The following is a 19,713-nucleotide window of genomic DNA, read 5'->3' as shown; positions in this document are numbered from 1 at the left end:
CGGGGGTGGGCGCTGCAGCCGCGGGTTGTTTATCCGGAGTACGGAGGGGAGGGGGGAGCCTGGAAACCGCCCCGTGTCCCATTTCCTCCTCTTGTTTTCGCTCCGGATTCTCCATGTTGGACCCAAACTGAGGAGCCCGGAGCTGCTGCCGGGGGGGCGGGGCCGGGGGGAACCGGGGGAGCCGCTGCCNTCCGAGTCTCGGGAGCCGGAGCCGGAGCGGGCCCCCGCCCAGGCCCCCCAGCCCAGCCCAGCCTGCGCGCCCGCCGGTCCTCCCGCCCAGCCAGCCCGGGCCCGCGGGATTGTTAGATGGAACACGGCTCCATCATCACCCAGGCGCGGAGGGAAGACGCCCTGGTGCTCACCAAACAAGGTAGGGGCAGCAACTTCCCAAAACTTTGCGTCGCCCCCGGGCGGGTGGGGGGCTACACAAGCCCCGAACCCAAGTCCCGGCCCCTGACCTCTTGGGGATCGGAGCCGAAGGCTCCGACCGGACTCCCTAGTCCATCCGCCCCCGCGTCTCTGTTCGCACTCCGACCCCAGTGGGGGCGGCGCGGGGCCCCGGCTCCTGGCGCCCGAGGGGGAGGGGCGTCATCCGCGCAGCTGTCACCCTGTCCTGCACCCCCTCCCCCCGTATAGAGAGACTGAGGAGTAGCGCCCGGAGCGCGAGTCGCCCGCGTCCGTCCCCTCCTGAGTTGGGAGGTGGGGTCGTCACTTTCCCGCACGACTGCGCTCAGCCGCCCCAGAACCGCGGGGAAAGAGGTGGGAAGGGGGACGGAGGGGTCCCGAGCTGGAATAGAGCCGGAACTGGAGTCCAGCGCTTCCCAGCGGCTCCCTCAGCCCGAGGTCTCTCTGGCCGCGGGCAGTGACGGCGTCCTGCGGGACTTAGGACCAAGTTCACCCTCTGGAGGCGGGGGCGGCCGCGGTGGGGGAGGGGCCGAGCCTGCGGGACCTGACTGGCCCGCCCGCGGCCCTGCGCTGGGCCCGGGACCTCGGCGGCGCGGCGCTCGGGCTGGGCTGCCTCCTGCCGCGTTAGCTGAGCCCACGAGTCCGACCCCGAGGCCCGGCCAGAGCCCCTCCCTGCCCCGGTGCGCTTCCCCAGGGCCGCCGCCACACACACAGAGCCGCGTTTGTTTAGCCCGGGAGCGGTGTCCCTGGTTACATAATTCGCCGGATGGCACCAGACCCGGCGTGTTTCTGAATCGCGCAGCGAAAAAGTGCGAGTTCTCCGTGGGCAGCAGCTCGCGGCCCCCGCCTTCCTGAGGGTCAGGTGCAGACGCGAGGGGGTCGCGGGCCCTCGCTGGGGTGGTCTTCGGACGGGAGCTGGGTGAGGCCTTGGCCTCTTCCGAGGGCGGGGAAAGGTCGGGCCTGAGGGTGGAATCTCTCAGTTTGGTCATTGGAAGCCCCGAAACTCCCCACCACCACCACCACGTTCCTCCTCGAGCCTTGAGGAATGTGTCTAAAATAGTGTACCGAATTTCTGCCATGAGTAAGGATTAGCATCGGTTTGGGGGGCTGTTTGTTATTTTTGTGTTTTGTTTTTGTTTTTTTCTGGAGAACTTCCCGGACTGAGGCCACCTGGCCCTGAGACTGGGGAAAGCACGCTCTTGGTACTAAATCTGAAGCGTTCCTGCCCTTCCCTCGACCCCCCAGAACAGGACGTGCAGGGCCAGTACTGCAATTGAACATATCAAGGCCTAGACCCTGGTGGGTGGCCAGCCGCAGTGCTTCGGTGTCGCCCACATCCCCCTATTTGGAAACATTAGTCAGCAGGTCACTTATTCTTGGGGTTCACAGTCCCAAGAAGCTCTCCCAATCTGCCTAGGGGCAGAGGCTGCTAGTGTCAGCCTTTTCCCTAATTCCTGGAGGGGGGGTGTCACTGTGTGCTTCCTGCATTGCTGTCCCTTCTTTAAGCTTGCCCTGAGGAGGGGGAGAGCTTTGCCTATTCAGATCCCCACCCCCCACCCCCAAAAAACCCCTGGCTCCCTGTGCCCGGCTCTCCTAGATGCATCACTACCTAGGCTGTGTGACCCCAGGGGCAGCCTCACCTCTGCTGGCTGCCCAGCTGTGCCAAGGCCGGAAGAGGGGAGGCTTCCTGGGTTGAGAACTTCCCTCCTGCCTGGTCCCAGTCTCATCCCAGGAGGTAGCCGTAAGTGAAGAGCTTAGCTGTGGAAGGATTCCGGGGGGCCTGTGTTAATGACACGTGGGAAGAACCACCCTGTGCTTCCCTGCTCCGGTCCTCCTCTTGCAAAGGCTTCTAGAGGGGGCCTTCCTGGTGAGGAAATCACACCAGGAGTGAGACAGAGCAGGACTGCTGAAGGGGCATCTCACGTCTCAGAGCTGGAAGTTTCAACCACCAGGGCCTGTGACGGGGAACAGAACACATGACAGCAGGAAGCAGAGCAGCTGGCTTCTTTAGTGTTCAGTTGCTGATGTGGGTTGGATTTTCTTGCAGTTACGTTTTTTGTTTTCCTTTTTGTGTGTGGTTTGTCCTTCAGACTTATCCCTGGAGGAATCTGAATTCTCAAGCCAGCAAGCATGGGTCTTTCTCCATGTAATTGGACTGCATTCCAGAGAAGACCTGCTATTTTCCTGGGCTGCCTGGGCACCCAGCAACCAGCCAGCCAACTTTCCTGAGTCTCTCCTTATTTACAAATCCTGCATCCCTTTGTTTTTTTTTGTTTTTTTTTTAAGTGGGGGTGGGGAGCAGATGTTTTCATGATCTCCTTTATGAGTTCCTTGTCCCTTTTCTGCCCGCATCCCATCTCTGTGCCCTGCCTCCTTTGAAAAAAGGGGAAGGGGTGTAATACAGTTTATTGATAAGTAAATTTCTAGAAGAAACTAAATTGCTCTCACCTTGGCTTTTTAGTGAAGTTGTTTGCCATTGCAGGTTTTGGGGGGTTTTTTATTTGTTTTTTTCTCCCTTCTTAGCATTCTGTTCTTGGAACTTTCAGGCTGGCTGGGTGTGTTGATGATTCAAAAGTAATTACAGTAAGGGAAGTCAAAAAAAGTTACTGAAAGCATTGATGATAAAAGGACCAAAATTGGATCAGCTTCCCAACCAGATGGGTGAAATGGCTTCCTGGTACAGCGAGGACAGGGGTGTGTGTAACATCAGAAGTGGAGAGGAAAAGTTAATACCAGTTTGGCCAGACACCGGCCATTTATTACAGCGCTGTGCGAGAGTGCAGGCCCCACTGCTGGGAGGTTGTGCCGTGGGGCTTTAGAGTGAGACGGGGGGAGAGCCCAGGACACAGGACCGACCCTGTCACCTCTCCATGTGAGAGGAGGGACTGGAGGCAGCCTCTTCAGAACTCAAAGTGACCCACGGGGCGGGGGGGCGGGGTCAGGACCTTTTTTGTTTTCCATGAGACCTAATGATCCTCCTCTCAGGGAGACGATGGGTGATGATGCCTGATGATGCCGGGATGATGCCGAGGATTGTCTCCTCCCATGAGAGGCTGCGCAGGCTCTGGTAGCCGACCATCCCTCAGAATCAGGATGGTGGCTGTTCTAGCTCTTGCTTCCTCCCCATCAGGGGGAAGTTCTGCCCTATTCTCTCGTGAAAAAGCTCAAACTCTTTTTCACGTAGTCGTAGGCAGTCCCTTCGCTTGAAAAGCTCAGAACAAATGTCGCTGGAGCTGTCTTCCTTAGCTTGCCCCTTGTAGTCTGCGATGTAGGTTTGTAGGTGGCTCCTCTCCCTGTCCAGTCTCGTCCATTCTCCGTCTTGGCCTCCCTGCGGCTCTGAGGCTCCCCGCGAGTCTCCTGCGGACTTTCCCCCCCATCTTGGAGTGGGCTGGGGGCCTGTGGGGTGGCTCGAAGGCTGTGTTTGCTCCCTCTGGGATATCCCAGGAGAGTGCCTGCTCACTCTGCAACAAAGTTTGTCAATTTTTAACATCCTGAGGCTGGGAGTTTGCCGTTCTGCCACTGCTTTTGATGGGCAGAGCCCTCCCTGCCCTCCCCTCCGTGGAGAAGGACCTCGGAATTGTGGGGGGGAAAGTCCTTCTGAGCTGGCAGGTGTGGTGGGGGTCCTGGCTCCTCCCTCCTCCGCTGGAGGGGTCTTAGCGAAACAGGCAGCGGAGAAGCATTTTCATCCTCCATGGGAACGGCCACATCCTTCGTGACCATGGGCTTTGTCAAGATGGTGAATGCTACAGAAGCCAAGGTGAATTGACGTTCCCAGCCTCTCCATGGACTTAAATAATAGCAGTGTTTGTGAGAAGGGAAAGGGAAAGACAGACAAGATGCAGAAGTATACGTATCTGTATACAGATCTATGTCCCTGCCTCTTCCTCCTCAACTTTCTCTCTGCTGGCTTCTGGGTAATTTAGGAACAGTGTCTTTTATTCCCATCTTGGGAAGTTTGGTTGTTGTGTTGGGTGAAACAGGAAGGGGTGGAGGGCAGGGGCAGCAAAGTGTTCATTGTTGCTGCAAAGAATGGTTCTAGGAGCAGAGTTCGTTGCTTCAGGCCTGGGTGCACATCCCTGCTTTTCCTATTCACGGTGAGCCTTCACAATTCATTTTCGTGTTCCGAGTGACCTATCTGTGAAATAGGAATATTGATATTTACAGTTCTGTAATGCCTGGTACTTAGGAAATGATTGATAAACATTAATGTCCTTTTTTACACAGCTAGACCACTACTCTGTTCCTCCTCCATTTCCCCAAGGACACAGTGCAAACAGCAAGGGGTCATGTGGGTTTTATTGTTAAAGACAGGTGGCTGGGGGTCAGAGGGGACACTGATGTGGGGACTTGGGCCTTCTGGAAGGATCAACCTCTGAGGCTCACAAACAGCCTTGCTGCACAGACCCCTTCTTTGTGCCTGTATGACTTGGGATGGGATTTTATCTGCACTAATGGGAGTAGCATGTGCCTTAGGGCATCTGCCACTCTGCCAGGTGTCTGGGCATCTGGGGGTGGGAGGGGGCCAGGGAGCTGTGCCCTCCTGTGCAGAGTTTCTGAAGCCCAAACCTTCTGAGCAGTTGGCCCAGCCTCTCAGAAATGGGTACAATGAACACTTGGGGCAGCTGTGTGGTGCATTCTCATCCTGGCCACATTTGCCTTGAGACTTCATGGATGCAGGGAAATTCACATTTCTTTCAGGGAATTCTAGTAACAAGGAGAGAAATAAAAACTGGGATTTTGAAGAGAAATACATGCTCTTAAGCTGTGTCTTTGCTGCTGTGGTTTGGGGGTACAACATTGAGAAAGCACAAAAAGCAGCATTAAATTGCTTTTCATCGTGTCTCAGGCTAGCCTGCTTGCAAAGCACAGAATTAACTCACTTGTCTTGGGGTCATGGGATTGGGTGTGGCCCTGACATAATTCCCTCCCTCTTCTGAAATGGAGGCATAGTTCCCAACTGGAAACTATAGATGAGCTTATGAACGTGCAACTCTTATGAAGGAGCTACTAGAAATCAAAGTGGAGAAGTTGACTTAGACAGGAAGCCTGTCTGGACCAGAAACCAGCCAGAACAGAGTTTCTTTGTCCGGCAAAGTGCCCAGCGCTTTCAGTTCTGTGTGTCAGGTGTGTTAGTACCGAATGGGGACTCCAGGGAGCACCCAGAGCCTCCCTCTAGGCGGGAGCTGTGTGTATCCGGTTTTATTGGTCACCTCTCCTAGGGGTTAGCCTGGAGGCTGATCTCTGAGTAGACCTCCTGACAGTTGCCTTCTCTTTCTAGGCGCTCCTAGCCCTTCCTCTTGCCTCCTAAATCTCAGACTTCACTCGTACTCTGGTTTTACTCTATAGATACTTTGATCTCTTGATGATTGAATAGCTTTTGCATCCTGTACGATTTGCTCTTCCCCACCTGCACCGTTCTTGGGGAACAAGTGTGGCCCCATTCCCAGTGAGAGGCAAGCAGATTCATGGGAAGGCTCAAATGGCACAACCCAGGCTGTGGAAGCGCCTTCCCAGTGTGGTGGAGCCCAGCTCCTGTGTTTCCATAGCAGAGTGGGGCTGGGGCCCCTCCTTCACAGGAGCAGGGGCCTGCAAGAAGAGATAGCAGGTGTTTGACTCAGTGATAGAGCAAGTACTGGTAGAGAGGAAAACCAGACCCTGGGGTACAAGTCCTCAGAGATAGCGGAGACACTGAGCCAATGAGACGTGGTGGGAAAGGGAACCAAGGGGACGCCGGCTGAACCATCCCCCAGTCCTGGAAGGGTTAGTCAAGGACCACTGGCAACCTTTAGGCGTTGGCTCCCAGCCAGGAACACACATCAGGCTCTCCTGTGACACTTACTAAAAATATAGACCCCACCTGGGTCCTGCCGAATCAGAGCATGAGCAGGTGGGCCGGGCATGTGCATGTTCCAAATGCTCCCTATGATTCTGACAAGTGTCCCTGGAGAAGAGCCAGGTAAACACAGCAATGCCCCCAACTGCCTGCTTTGCCCTGAGCAGGAAGAGTCCCCCGGAGGGATCCAGTTTTGCTGTTTGTTAAAGAGCCAGTGGCTCATAAAGGGGAATCCTAAAGTTTTCTGAGTGTGAATGGACACAGTCATGATCACAGACGAGCGCTTAACCATGGGCCAGACACTGGTCCTAACTTTTTATATCTAGCATCTCACTTAATCCTCACAATGACTTGTGAGACAGGAGGTAGGAATTATCTCTACTTCACAGACGAGGAAAACTTTCCCTGGGAGCTGAAGCACCTTGTCCAAGGATACAGGGACTAGTTAGCGTCAGCCAGGACCTAGACTCCAGAGTCGAGCCTTAACCATGACCCTTAACCATGACCCACACTGCCTCTCATTTGCATTGTGCATTCCTCTCTCTTTCTTTCTTTCTTTCTTTCTTTCTTTCTTTCTTTCTTTCTTTCTTTCTTTCTTTCTTTCTTTCTTTCTTCCTTCCTTCCTTCCTTCCTTCCTTCCTTTCTTTTTCTTTCTTTTTTAATGCTTACTCATTTTTGAGAGGCAGAGAGAGACAGAGTGGGAGTGGGAGAGGGGCAGAGAGAGATGGAGACACAGAATCTGAAGTAGGGTCAGCTCTGAGCTGTCAGCACAGAGCTTGACGTGGAGCTCGAACTCATGGGTGGTGAGATCATGACCTGAGCTGAAGTCGCATGCTCAACCAACTGAGCCACCCAGGTGCCCCGCATTCCACTTTCTAAATGTGTCAAGCCTCAGATAATCTGAAGCCACCTTGTAAGGGACCCTGTAGGGTAAACCTTTTTCCATTAATCTGTGAAGAAACTGAGCCACAGAGAGGTGGCACCTCAGGCAGGACCACAGAGCTGTTTGAGAAGCTGAAGTGGGACAAGAGCGGGGTTCTTGACTTCTAGCTCCGTGCTCTCTCAGTTGGACACGCCTATACCGGTTGGCTGATCCCAGGTGAAGCCGAGGGGTGTGGTAGGAGCAGGTGAGTTTCTCCGGAGGCGGACAGACTCCCTGGCAGTCCTTTCCTGACAGACTCCTTCCAGTCTTTCTGCAGAGGCCAGCGACTAGAGGAAGGAAGGAACTGGCTGGCCAACTTCAGTGAGTGTGTGTATCTGAGACACAGAGAGACTCTGATTGGTTTTTGTGGAGTCTTGGAGAAGGCCAGTTCCCAGGCTTGGTCCTGCCACTACCTCTGTATGACCTCTGGGATGAGAAGAAATCTCTACGGCCTCTTTCAGTGTGAATGTTTGGAGACTGAGATTCAGGTATGAAAGTGCCTTACCCTTAATGACTAGCAGCTGACACTAGAGCCAGGCCGCACCCCAAACTCCCTATAATTCTCACAGCTCAGTGGAATAGGTAGGTCGTTCCTATTTACAGATGAGGAGACTGAGGCCCAAGGCCCACACTTTAAATGTGGTAGAGCCAGGATTTAAACCCAAGTCCATGGCACTTTGGGTAACCACTGTACTTCTCACACCGGTTGGAGGAGAGGTGGTTGAGGGGCCCTTGGATCCTGTGGCTTCCCTGCTCTTTCTGCATCTCACGCATGCATGTGTCATAGGCAGCGGGCTCACCGAGCTTGGGGGGGGGGGGCGGGGGGGCACTGGATTCTTCACGGCCTTCCACCAAAGCCAGCATGCTGGGAGTCGGCCAGAGGGCCTAGGCCAGGGCCGAAACAGCCACCGAGAAGGTGTCTTTGTCCTGTGTGGCAGCTCTCTCTAGGCTTCCCAGCCTCCCACAGGGGCTTGCTTGGCACTTCCACCAGGAGAGAGAGGCTCAGGGTGGGCGAGTGTGGTTTCCAGGCCCTCACGATGGTATCTCTGCCTTAGCGTGCATGGAGCAAGGCCCCTGGCAGGGGAGGAACCCAGCCCTTTGGGTTCTCCTGGATGGTATCTCTTGTCTGTCTCCGTTGCCACCGCGGGTCATTGCTCACTTCCTGATGTCCACTGAGAACCTTCTGGTGCGGGGCTGGGGGCTGAGCCTGCTGCTGACCCCGCTGCTGACCCCTGCGTGGGGAAATGGCTCCTTCGTCTCTAGTGTAGGACCTGCTGCTGCTTCTGGGAACCCCAGCCCCACCCCGGTGGGGTTTTGAAGTATGTTCGAGCTGCTTAGGTGGGTGTTATGGCCATAACTTGTATAAAGGCTGCTTGATTGAGTATCTTGATCACGTTTTAGAAGTTGCCAGGAATCCCCTGCTCCCAAAACAGTCTTTCTTGAGGGAGGTCCCTAAAATTGAGGCCCTGTGTTAAGATCGGTGACCAGATTGCTTGGAGGGGGAGGTAGCAGAGAAAAGGGCAGAAGGCAAGTAGCTAGTGACCTGTGACCCCCACCCCCACCCTACAGGTGGCGTTAAGGACCCAGGACTGACAAAAGCTCTCCTTTCTTAGAAGAAAGGGAGGTGCAAGGAGCCCTCCTGCTCAGAGAAGGGGGAATAACGGGAGACACCGCATGAGTAAATCAGCCTGGATGCTGGCCGCAGGGAGGGGTCCAGCATAGAACATGCTGGTGTAAGCTAAACAGCCTAGCTAAAACTACTTTCAGAAGTCCGTGCCATCACAGTCACAGCAGCTCTTTGGAACTTCGGGAGCTGGTGCTGAGCTGCGCGAGGCCCTGCCTGCCTTGTCACCCACAGAGAACAGTGTCAGCAGTTGGACACTGTGAAAACTGGTATACCCTCGCCATTGTTTCCAGTCTTTTCTGTGTGGGGGATGTCTAGGCATCTCTCGGCCTCCTGCTCCCCTGCCGACTCACCTGCCGGTCCAAGGAGCCCTTCCGTCCGCCTGGCATGTCAGGGCCTATCCCCAGCCAAGGCCCAGAAGCCCCTTGCTGTGGACCTGGGAGGACTCCTCTCCGTGGGGAGCCCCAATCAGACGTGTCTTGGCTGCAGGGCCCAGGCAGCTGGCCAAGAAGGGCCGGAAATGCTCCAAATACTCTCCTTCCTCCAATAGCTAAGGGGAGGGAGGCCCCTCAGAGAGGCCATTTTATAGTGACAGCCGGGCTAAGTCCTTGGCTTGTGGGGGGATGGGAAATGGTGGGGAAGGAAGTACTTCTGAGAGAACCAAGAAAGCATCTTTCTATGTGAATGGGCTTGTTAAAACCCCATTGCCTGAGAGCTTGCCTTCTGCCGACTCCTAGGCGGACGTGTGAGGAGTTCCTTTGCTGGGACACGAAGCTGTGTTGTTGGCAACGGTGATATCTGAACCTGACCTTCAGAAGAAGGTTATAAATAGTGTTGTCCTGGCAGAGCCAATCTTCGTGTGTGTGTGTGCGCGCGCGCGCGCACGCGAGGGCGCAGACCTGTACGTGCACAAGCTTCTTACAAGGTAGAGGCAAATAGTGCCCCCATCTGGTGCTTCTTGGGGGCAACAATGATAGACAGCCAGAGAGAGGGCACTGTTTATCTCAGGCGGAGCAGCCTCTCCTGCTTTCCTGTTACTCGCAGAATATTAGCCAGGGCGTTTGCACGCTGGAAAACACCTTTGGTGGTGGATTTGAAAGCAGGTAGGGGTGGTTTTGATTTTGTGAAACCTGCTCACGATCAGCGTCCTTTGGCACCTTTCTCACATTTTCTCCTCTTGGGCTTCAGCCACATGCTGGGAGCGGGAAGGCCCCTGTCCCTGTTGCTGGTCTCCCGCCATGAGGTCTACAGTGTGCTCTACGAGAGTCATCTCCCCTTAGATACGAAAACAGGCACAGCGTTTAGCTGTAGAGTTTCCGCGGCACATTACTGTGCAGACAGCAGGATTTGTTTCTCCCTTCGTTCAGGAGTGAGGCTCTGGTGTTACCCCAGGTAGCAGATGAGGAAACCAAGGCTTAAAGAGGCTGTCTGTCAGTCCAAGGTGGGGACTGGCAGGGTCTGGCCTCTGAGCAGGGGGTGCCTGCCACACCCCACCGTCCCTTCACCCCCCTGCCTTGGCAGGAGGCCTTGCAGCAGTGAACTGGAGGAGTGGCCTGGCTTCCCTGTTCCCAGCCACCTGCTCACTTTCCTCTTAAGCCAGAGGTCCCCTCCTTGGGTCTGTGCCTGTCCTCTCCAACACTCGGGCCCAAACCAGATGTTTGGAGCAGGGAGAGCAGATGCACGTCGGCTGCTGGGCAGGAGAGGAAGGCGGGGTGTCCGCAAAGAGGGCAGCAAGAGGAATGAAGGAGGGGGAGCGGCTGGGTATGGGGCTCCATGGCACCCACTGGAGCCTCCACTCGCTGATTGGGAAACCGTGTACAACGAAATCCCCAGGGCCCGGCCTGTAAGTCCTCTCATGCCCCGTGTTCCTGTCCTCAGAGGGGGATTTGGGGGTGGCCTGCACCTGGCCATCAGGGACACAGTACTGAGCGCCGGCTGAAAGGAGCCCTTTGAAAGGCTCTTTGACACAGGGTTCAGATCGCACTCTGATGAGTGTTCCCCCTTCCCCTAAACCTGCTGAACAAAGCAGGTCTTGGGCCAGAGCCCCTGTCTCCAGCCCCTATCCTTCCCCCTCCCCCATTGTCCTCTTGATTTCCCAGAGGTATCTGTCAGAGCAGGTGCAGGGCTGGGATGGGGCTGAAGCGAGCCCTGGGGTGGAATCGCAGAGCCTTGTACCTTTCATGGCCTGCCAGAGAGGACAGCTAAGATGGGGGCTTGGCCCCAAACTACTCCTTTACCATCCTAGCCTAGAGAGGAGTAGAATAAACAAACATCCCTGCTGTCATATGAGTGAATGTACACAATGCCCCCTGTCAGGGCCCTTGTGGGGTAATGGGTGAGGGCTGGCTCCGGGTTAAGGCAGGTCTGGGTGCAGTTCTGGCTCCGCTGTCATACTCCCTGTGTAACCACGAGTACTTGCTCCAGTCTTGCTCCTGTAAGATGGGGAATTGGTGCTTACAGATGGGTTTGTAGTAAGGATTAATTGAAGTGATGATGTCAAGTGTCCTAACAGAGGGCTGGCACCTCATCAGTTCACGGTAAACCTGACTAAGGCGCAGAAAGGCTGACAGGCTTGCTTTGGGTGCTCTGCTCCTCCATTGCCTATCTTCCTGTCCTCACATAAAGGGTGCTTTTCTGTTTCTAAGTCTTCCAGGTTGTTGGAAACAAGCGAAGGCTTCCATGGGGCCTGGCTCTGTAGAAGTGACGCACAAGTCCCTGGACTTCCCGCAGTCATTCACTCAGCCGGTCACAGTGACTGAGAATCTGCTATGCAGAGCACCAGAGGCTGGTGACTATACGTGGCCAAGGCCATCGCAGGCCCCATCAGGAGGCAGACATGTTGAGGGGAGGCTAAAGAGGCCCTGATAGATCTCAGAGGCAGCGCTGGAAAATACAAGGAGGAACAACAGCCTGGAGAAGGACTGGGGGAAGTAGGGCCCCAACAGAGGGACCTGTGGGGTATTGACCTTGCTGCTGTGGGCCTGGGATACCCTCCCCAGGCGCCACAGCTCTGTGTTCCGCTCCAAGCGCCTGCCCCCGAGGTCAAGGCATTTGTGGTCCCTGAGGCCCAGAAGCTGCCTGGCCACATTGTGTTTTTGAGAAGACCTTCAGCCCCTGCTGAGTCCAGATGAAGCTGAGGAGCCCCTGCCCCCCACCCCACCAAGCTCTGTGTCTAAGGCCCCAGTGCCTCTGCCTATTGGGCCTCCCGCAGTGGGCACCGGCCAGGCCTCTCTGTGGCCGCAGCCAGCTGCCCCTTTCACCCCCCTGCCTCTTAGGATTACTCAGCCTTCACATCGTCTGTCACTAAGATGCTGAGTGCGTTCTTGATGGCCTCTCTTCAGGCAAGGCTCGGGCTGTGTGGCCTTTGAAGAAAGGCTCCGTGCCCGGGTTAAGCCTCTGATTGTGGTTCTGCGTGAAGAAACCATAAACCAAAGGAAAAGTGATGGTTCTGCTCTGGTCTTGGAGCTCTGTGTCAGCGTCTGCTGGAGTCCCTGGGCTCGGAATTGAATGTGGGCCATGCAGGCAGGTGGAGAAGCCGCCCTTTTGCTCTGATTTCTGCTTAGATTATTAAGAGTAGGAAAAAGTCCAGGGAGCCGCACATCCTGCTCTTCAGCACTGGGCTCTGCTCTGAGGTTTGTCTCCTTGATAACAGGGGCCCCAGTGCAACTTCTTCCCTTTATCACAAAATCCCCAGTCCCTGGAAATCTTGGTTTTTCCACTGGGGCCTAGAGCTCAAGAGCAATATCCAGGTGTGTAGGCAAATTGCTAGGGAGGCCCGATCACTTTAACTAAAGGTGTCGAATGGTCATACCAGTGTCAGGGTCTGGCCTCACCCAGGGAAGGAGAGCAAGCTCTGAACAGCAGACACACCAGCCTGCACCTGCAGGAAGCCCTCTGCTGCTGGTGAGTCAGAGTGGAGTGGGCTGTCCTGGGGCGGTGCTGGCGGCCACCTGACTGCTGGTCAGCAGCCATTTCCTCCCCCTGGGTCATGGAGAATAGAGTTTGCTTTTCTCTCCTCCTCTCTGGGGGTCCAGGCAGCCCATAGCGGTTGTTAAATGGCTGTCCCACCGCCTCTCTCCAAGGGCCTCCGTGCTCGGAGGACTAAGCCCTACCTTGCTTCGTGGTGGGCCCCACCTCATTGCTTCCCCCTTCGCTTCGCAAAGGGAACAGCTGGAGGAAAGTCGTCCTTGGTGCCACATCTGTTGGCCTTTCTAACCCCCACAGAGACAGGTGTTTCCAGATTAATTTTGTTTCCTGTATTGTAGTTTGCCCTGGCTCTGTGATGGAGTGGGCTGGCTTTAATCCTCAGCCCCTCCCGCCCAGGCAGAGACCTGTGGCCGGGGACCATTCTGGCAGCAGTTATGTGGCGCCCCCTCCTGGCCACAGTGCCCACCAGGTCTTCCTACACTTCCTACACTTCCTCAACAGTTGCCGGAACAGCTCCTGGAAAAGCAGGCAGCACTGGAAAGACACTCTGAAGTCCATCTCCGGCTGATCCTGTAATGCCCGTAGCCTTTTGTGTCAGCTTGGCTTTTCTGGGGCTGCCTTGCCGAGCGTCCTATTAAGATGGCTTTGTATTTCCAAGGCCTGAGTTACGAAGGCAAGACTGAGCAGCTGCGGTCTAAAAGCTAGGCTGGCAGCCGCCGAGAATCTGACACCAGGTGTGTTTCCCGGGGTCCTGTGCGCCTGTGCGCCTGGGAGGGGAGGCAGCAGGGCCAGTGGTGGGGGGGGCGGAGGAGCGCAGTTCTTCCCTGGGGCTGCAGCTGGCCTCCGTCCTGCTGCCACTGACCCAGCTTCCAGGGACGCTGACCCGGAACAGGCCTGCGGCTCCACTGACTTGCGGGGCCTAGGTTTCTCCCTTGTGTAGAACAGCTAATTCTTCGAGCTGGAGTTGGTCGAGATGGATTTTGGCCTCGGTGAATCTTCCTTCTGAGGGTCCTTCAGTGTGCCGCCTCCAGAGTGCAGGACGCCAGAACGCAATACCTGTGCCCCTCCCCGACCAGGGAGTAAGACCGAATTCTCCACAGCTCATTTCCCAAACCGGAGAGTGGGGATTCCTGCGGCCTCTGCTCTAGAGGACTGTTGGAATGAACGTGTGTGTTTCAGTGGTGACCGTATGGGGTTATCTGCCCAGCAGGTGGTGTGTGCCTGGTGGGGAGCTTACAGACAGAAGGGGATACAGGCACAGGGCCACCTGGGGACAGAGTCATCTCGTAGCTAATGCCTCATCATTCCCTCTGCTCTAGGCCTGGTCTCCAAGTCCTCTCCTAAGAAACCTCGTGGACGGAACATCTTCAAGGCCTTTTTCTGCTGTTTTCGCCCCCAGCATGTTGGCCAGTCCAGCTCCTCCACTGAGCTCTCCGCATACAAGGAGGAAGCCAACACCATTGCTAAGGTAGCTAGATCAGGGTGGCGGGATGCCAGCAAGGAGGGGGCTGCCAGTGGGGGCCCCCGCACCACAGTATGTGGGCAAGGTATTCTTCCCTGAAGTCTCAAAGACCTGTGGCTCAGAGGCCCCTCCCCTGGCCTTCCTAGAGTGGCCCGTCTTCTTTCTATGGGCTCCCATTTGCAATGTGGGCCATGCGGCTATCCCTGTGGTTTCTGAGGGCCCCTGTGGTCCAGACCCTCCCATGTTCCAGGAACCATCCAGGGCACTTTGCATATATTGTCTCATGTGGTGCAAATAGCAGCCTGGCAAGGAGGGACACAGGCTGGTCCCACTCACACACCTGGAAACGGAGCTCCAGAGGGTCTGTGTAGCCCCCGGAGAGTTAGTGGTTAGTAAACAGTTGTGTCAGAGTGAGAGCACCGTCTCTCTGGCTGTGACACCTCTGTTTGTTGTTGTTGTGGATTACTATGCAAAGCTGTCTTCCAAGTTACTTCCCTTCCTGGGAACGAAGGAACTGAAATTCTACCACACTCCAGCACTCTCACCTGTCCTGGGGAGGACAAGCATTGGGAAATGTATGGGTGTCTTTGAGCCTGCCAATGAGCAGAAGGTGTGTCTGGCATTTCAAGGCTGGGCATAGCCCTGACTAAAAACCCATCTGCCCCCAATGCCATTGGTTACTTCTTTCCGAAACACCAAGGTCTAGCTATCTGGTTCCTCTCTCAGAACGAGGCTGAAGATGTGCATCAGTGCATTTATCCAGTAGGCGGAAATGCCCTTAAATAAAGTGCAACATGACAGTGTTACTTAGCAATTGATTTTTACAAAGTTCACAATAATACGGAAAAGTATTGAGTTGCCACATTAAGTCAAAAAAACAATGTGGAATTACAGATTATGGGGGAAAGAACTGCTAAAAATAGACTTGAAGGAAATACGCTAAAATGCCGACATGAATTTTTCCTAAATGCTAGGATTTTAATTTTTCTTCAAGGTATCACTTTTTACAATCATAACAACATTTCTATTATCAGCAAAAGGCCAGGGAAGCCTTTCTGGACCTTCTGTATTCCACCTCCCGTCACATCTCGGGTCCCACCATGTGGGCTCACGTTGGCAGACTTGATGTATCCTAGGGGCTCAGGGCCCTCCCCTCACGGTGTATCACCCCCAGAAGAGAGTACAGAAGACACCTGTTCTCAAAGAGAAGCCTGGGTTCCAGGACTCAGCAAGATGCTGAACCACCACAGGGAGGAGTTCCAATTTTGGTTCTGTCTCTGATTCCATGTCCCTGCACTAGCCACTGGAGTGCCCTGTTCCTCAGTTTATCCACCTGAGACGCTGCCTTCTCCATCCCTCATCAGACCCAGTGTTGAAAGGCAGCTCTGGCCTTTCCCCTTTCCTGTGCAGCTCTTACGAAAAGTCACTTGAGGGGCGCCTGGCTGACTTAGTGGTAGAGCATGCGACTCCTGAGACCTCAGGGACATGAATTCAAGGCCCACGTTGGGCGTAGAGCTTCCTTAAAAAAAAAAAAAAAGGTGCCTGGGTGGCTCAGTGGGTTAGGCATCTGACTCTTCATTTCAGTCAGGTCATGATCTCACAGTTGTGAGATTGAGCCCCAGGTAGGGCTCTGTGCTGGGTGCAAAGTCTGCTTAAGATTCTCTTTTGTGCACAGGCTTATTGTCTCTTTCAGAGTAAATAGAAAGGAAAGGAAAGAAAAAATCACTTTCGTTATATCAGGACCTTCCAGGGGACTGGGGACCTGGGGAGAAACTTGCCTGCCAAGCCTGAGGCAGAAGCAGTTTGCTTTAGGTAGGACAGCATCGGCTGGTCGACACTGACTGCTTCCTTTCCTCCCACAGTCCGATCTGCTCCACTGTCTCCAGTACCAGTTTTATCAGGTACGTGAATCTGACAGGGTACATGCCCCAAAACCCCAGACCCTGTGACCACATAGGGTGATCCCCTCATTCCTCAGCACCTGGCTGGCCCCACCCTGGGAAGCCATTTGTCCCGGATATTTGTGGAGGACTCACTCTGCAAAGGCATTAGATTTGGGGGAGGGGACAGCTGACATCCATCCCACACCAGCCCTGGCCTGCATCTCAGCGTCCAGAGCACTTCATAGTCCAGTGGGAGGCTGGAGCCGAGGCGCCAGCTCTGTCTCTTTCTCTGCTCCTTGGCCTTCAAATGGCACCTCTTCTGGGTTGAAGTCGGGGGTCTTCTGTGTCCTCGAGGAGCCTGGTTCTTCCCAGAGTTCTGCTGAAGAGAACACTTGGGCTTTCCTGGGCAGACCTCAGCAGTCTGGCTCTGGTTTCAGATCCCGGGGACCTGCCTGCTCCCAGAGGTGACAGAGGAAGATCAAGGAAGGATCTGCGTGGTCATCGACTTGGATGAAACCCTTGTGCATAGCTCCTTTAAGGTAACTCCGTATCTGGAGTCCGCCCTACAGCCATCTCAGGCTGTCTTGCATGTCTAACTGAAGGTGTTCTCGGAGGCAGCGTAAAGTTGATGGGGGAGAGGGGTAGGCGGGGAGGGGGGCTCTGCCATTTTGGCCACACTGGTATCACACATATTCGGGGACCACACGGAGGAATGTTGAATAAGGAATCCCTGCTCCCCCTAGTCTCTGCCAGCAGGCTTTATCTGCCCCTAGTCACACAGCCCAGAGAGCCACCGACTCTGTACAGGGCAGGCCTGTATAAGGGTTTGAATCAGCCAACCCGTGGACCTTGCCCCCCACCATTTTGTCAGGACGGTTGTTAACTTAGGAAGGTCCTGACATTCTGTCTGCTCGGGTAGAATTGGGGGTTGGGGGGAGGTAGTGAGGAATACCTGGAGGGGAGGGATATTGTGCGCTCTACATGGGGTGGTGGGAAGAGCTTCCTGGAGTCTGTGAGACCTGTTTCTCCCCACCCCTCCCAGGGGACCGGGTGTGGCCAAGGCTTCTTGTCTCCTTCCTACCATGCTGACCTCATTAACTTTTCTGTCTTCCAGCCAATCAACAACGCCGACTTCATAGTGCCTGTAGAGATTGAGGGGACCACTCACCAGGTGAGCTGCCTGCCGGGCCACAGCCAGCCTGGAGGCTCCGGCTCCTCCACCCCTCTGGTGTGCTCCATCAGTCGGTCCCTTTCCTGCATCTTCAGCCTCCTTTCCGTGTTGGAACTCCTCACACTCAAGGCTTTGTGATCTTAAAAAAAAGAAAAAATCAGCGTCTTTATCCCCATCTAGCTGTCATCTTTTTTTGCTTTGCAACCAAGCTGTTTGAAATTAAAATATTATTTAATAATAGTAATAGCTGTAATCTACTGAATCCCACCTCCTGGCCATCGTAGCCAGGGCTGTTAAATGATGACACTTCCTCTAATCCTGAAGTGTTGGTATCTCTGCCTGGTTCAGGCAAGGAAGCCAGTACTAGCTGTTTTCTGTCATCGCCTTGCCCACCCGCTCCTTCTGGCTGATGAATTTCATCCTCCCCAGCCCTGGCTTCTCCACTTTCCCTCCTCTTGGGCCCCTCCACTGGGTTCCCCCACCCCGGTAAATGCTACGGAAGAGCACATCAATCCAAGTAACCTTAGGCTCTGGCCCTACATAGCCTGTTCAGTCTGGGATTGTGTGGCGTTGATAGTGAAAAAGTGTGTACTCCAGAGGCTTGCCAGCTGGCCTGAGGGTCAGGGAGCATCAGCAACCATGCCCGGCCAACCCGGATACCTGTCCACGTGGCCTTGGCAAATAGAAGAATTACTTGTAGGGAGGGAGGGGATTGAGGCTTCCCCAAGGAGTCGCCACTGTCCTCTGTCCCTTAGAAGCTTCTTTCCCTAACACCACCCCCTCCCAACCGAAGTGCTGCACCAGGCCCAGCACCACCAGCCCCAGCTCAGAACCAGGCCTGGCCCTCGGACTGGTCAGCCTCCACCCAGTCCGCTGGAGCGTGTGGAGATATACAAAACCCACGGAGAAAAGATGAAGACATGTTTTCAGACAGGTAGATGTGCACTGTGAACTCCTGATTCACAAGGAGAAGCATGAATCCTGAAAAACAGCAGAGATTAAAATTGGCGGGCAGCTACCTGCAGAAGGCAGGTTTTCAGTGAGGAGTGGCAGGGGGATGCCAAGTTTGAGAAATAGCCAAGAAGAGGGAGGAACTGGTCTAAGGTTGAAGAAATGGCAAATGCAGGGAGCCTTCTTGGGGCTACTTGGAGCAAAGGGCTCCTGCCGCAAAGCGACCAGGGGTGTGGGGAGTCAGTGGCCGCTGCAGGCCTCCTCCAAGGAGGGAGAGTCATGGCAGACACGTGCTCGTTGGGCAGGGAGTGACGTGGATAACACGAGCTTCGAAGGAATGGTTCTAACAACATCGAGGCTAGAGGAGAGGGAAGGATCCTGGAGGCAGGGAAGCAGCAGAATGCAGAGCGGTGAGGGACATGTAGCCAGTGAACCTCTTAGGCCAAAATGCACGCGATCAGGAAGGGTGGGCGTGAGTTCGGGTGGCTGGCTGGAGCAAGCCCGGGTGTGACGTGCAGGGTGTCCGACGCAGTCATCGCAGGAAAGAAGTCCCTTCTCCCTGGCGCGTTTCAGAGAAGCCCTGTGAGGGCATGAGGTTTCAGCAGCGTGTGCGACCTCGCACAAGAGCCAGAGCCAAGGACAGGAAGCTCCCACAGGCTGTGGCTGGATTCAAGTAATCCAGGATAGGCTGTTCCGTCCGTGAGGCCTATTCTTGATTACTTGTTTCTGGAGGCAGCCGATGGTTCGCCGCCTGAAACGGAGATGGCTTCTGGGATGTAGGCACGTGCGTTTCTTCCTGAGCTGGGTCGAGGTTGGGCCGCCAAGCCTGCAGAAGCCTGGTGAGGAGGCGGTACAAGGCCCTAGTGCGTGGGGCGGAAGTGTCCAGCCAGGTGGCCCCAGAGCTCAGGCCGTAGGGCCGGACGGGGAGCGGTGCGAACCTGCCTGCCGGTCTCCGTGGACGTGGTGACGGTGACGGATGTGCAGTGGGCTCCCTCACAGGGCTGCCCCCAGCAAGCCTCTCCCCTTTACCTCAGGTATATGTGCTCAAGAGGCCTTACGTGGACGAGTTCCTGAGGCGAATGGGGGAGCTCTTCGAATGTGTTCTCTTCACTGCCAGCCTGGCCAAGGTACCTGAGGGCTGAAGGGAAGTCTGGAGCCAGGAGCGTCAGTGGCAGCCACAGGGCTGGTCTGGCAGCTCCTCGCTGGGCCCGGGGAGGCCCCGGGGTGGGGTGGGGTGGGGCCAGGACTGCATCCGAATGAAAGCACCTTCTCACCACCTAGTACGCCGACCCAGTGACGGACCTGCTGGACAGGTGCGGGGTGTTCCGGGCCCGCCTGTTCCGGGAGTCCTGCGTGTTCCACCAAGGCTGCTACGTCAAGGACCTCAGCCGCCTGGGAAGGGACCTGAGGAAAACCCTCATTCTGGACAACTCGCCCGCTTCGTACATCTTCCACCCAGAGAACGCAGTGAGTGGTCCAGACACAGCCACGCTGCAGGGGTGGGGGAGGGGCTGGGGGGGCCGGCGCACCAGCCC

The 19,713-nt window shown here is 55.4% G+C and overlaps 1 protein-coding gene across 1 annotated transcript in view; it reads left to right on the top strand.

Moving 5' to 3' along the window:
* The first annotated feature begins 196 nt into the window (after positions 1-196).
* The window catches only part of CTDSP2 (CTD small phosphatase 2), a 23,576-nt gene continuing 4,059 nt past the window's right edge, over positions 197-19,713 (top strand). The window contains exons 1-7 of the mRNA XM_077757605.1: positions 197-370; positions 14,031-14,179; positions 16,036-16,074; positions 16,494-16,595; positions 17,171-17,227; positions 19,213-19,305; positions 19,460-19,645. Of these exons, the coding sequence (XP_077613731.1) occupies positions 307-370; positions 14,031-14,179; positions 16,036-16,074; positions 16,494-16,595; positions 17,171-17,227; positions 19,213-19,305; positions 19,460-19,645 (690 nt within the window). The 5' untranslated portion in view covers positions 197-306. The remainder of the gene's footprint in view (positions 371-14,030; positions 14,180-16,035; positions 16,075-16,493; positions 16,596-17,170; positions 17,228-19,212; positions 19,306-19,459; positions 19,646-19,713) is intronic.

This window comes from Crocuta crocuta, unplaced genomic scaffold (assembly GCF_008692635.1).
Source record: "Crocuta crocuta isolate KB4526 unplaced genomic scaffold, BGI_CrCroc_1.0 scaffold549, whole genome shotgun sequence".
Lineage (NCBI taxonomy): Eukaryota > Metazoa > Chordata > Mammalia > Carnivora > Hyaenidae > Crocuta > Crocuta crocuta.
This window is presented reverse-complemented; position numbering and strand designations above follow the sequence as displayed.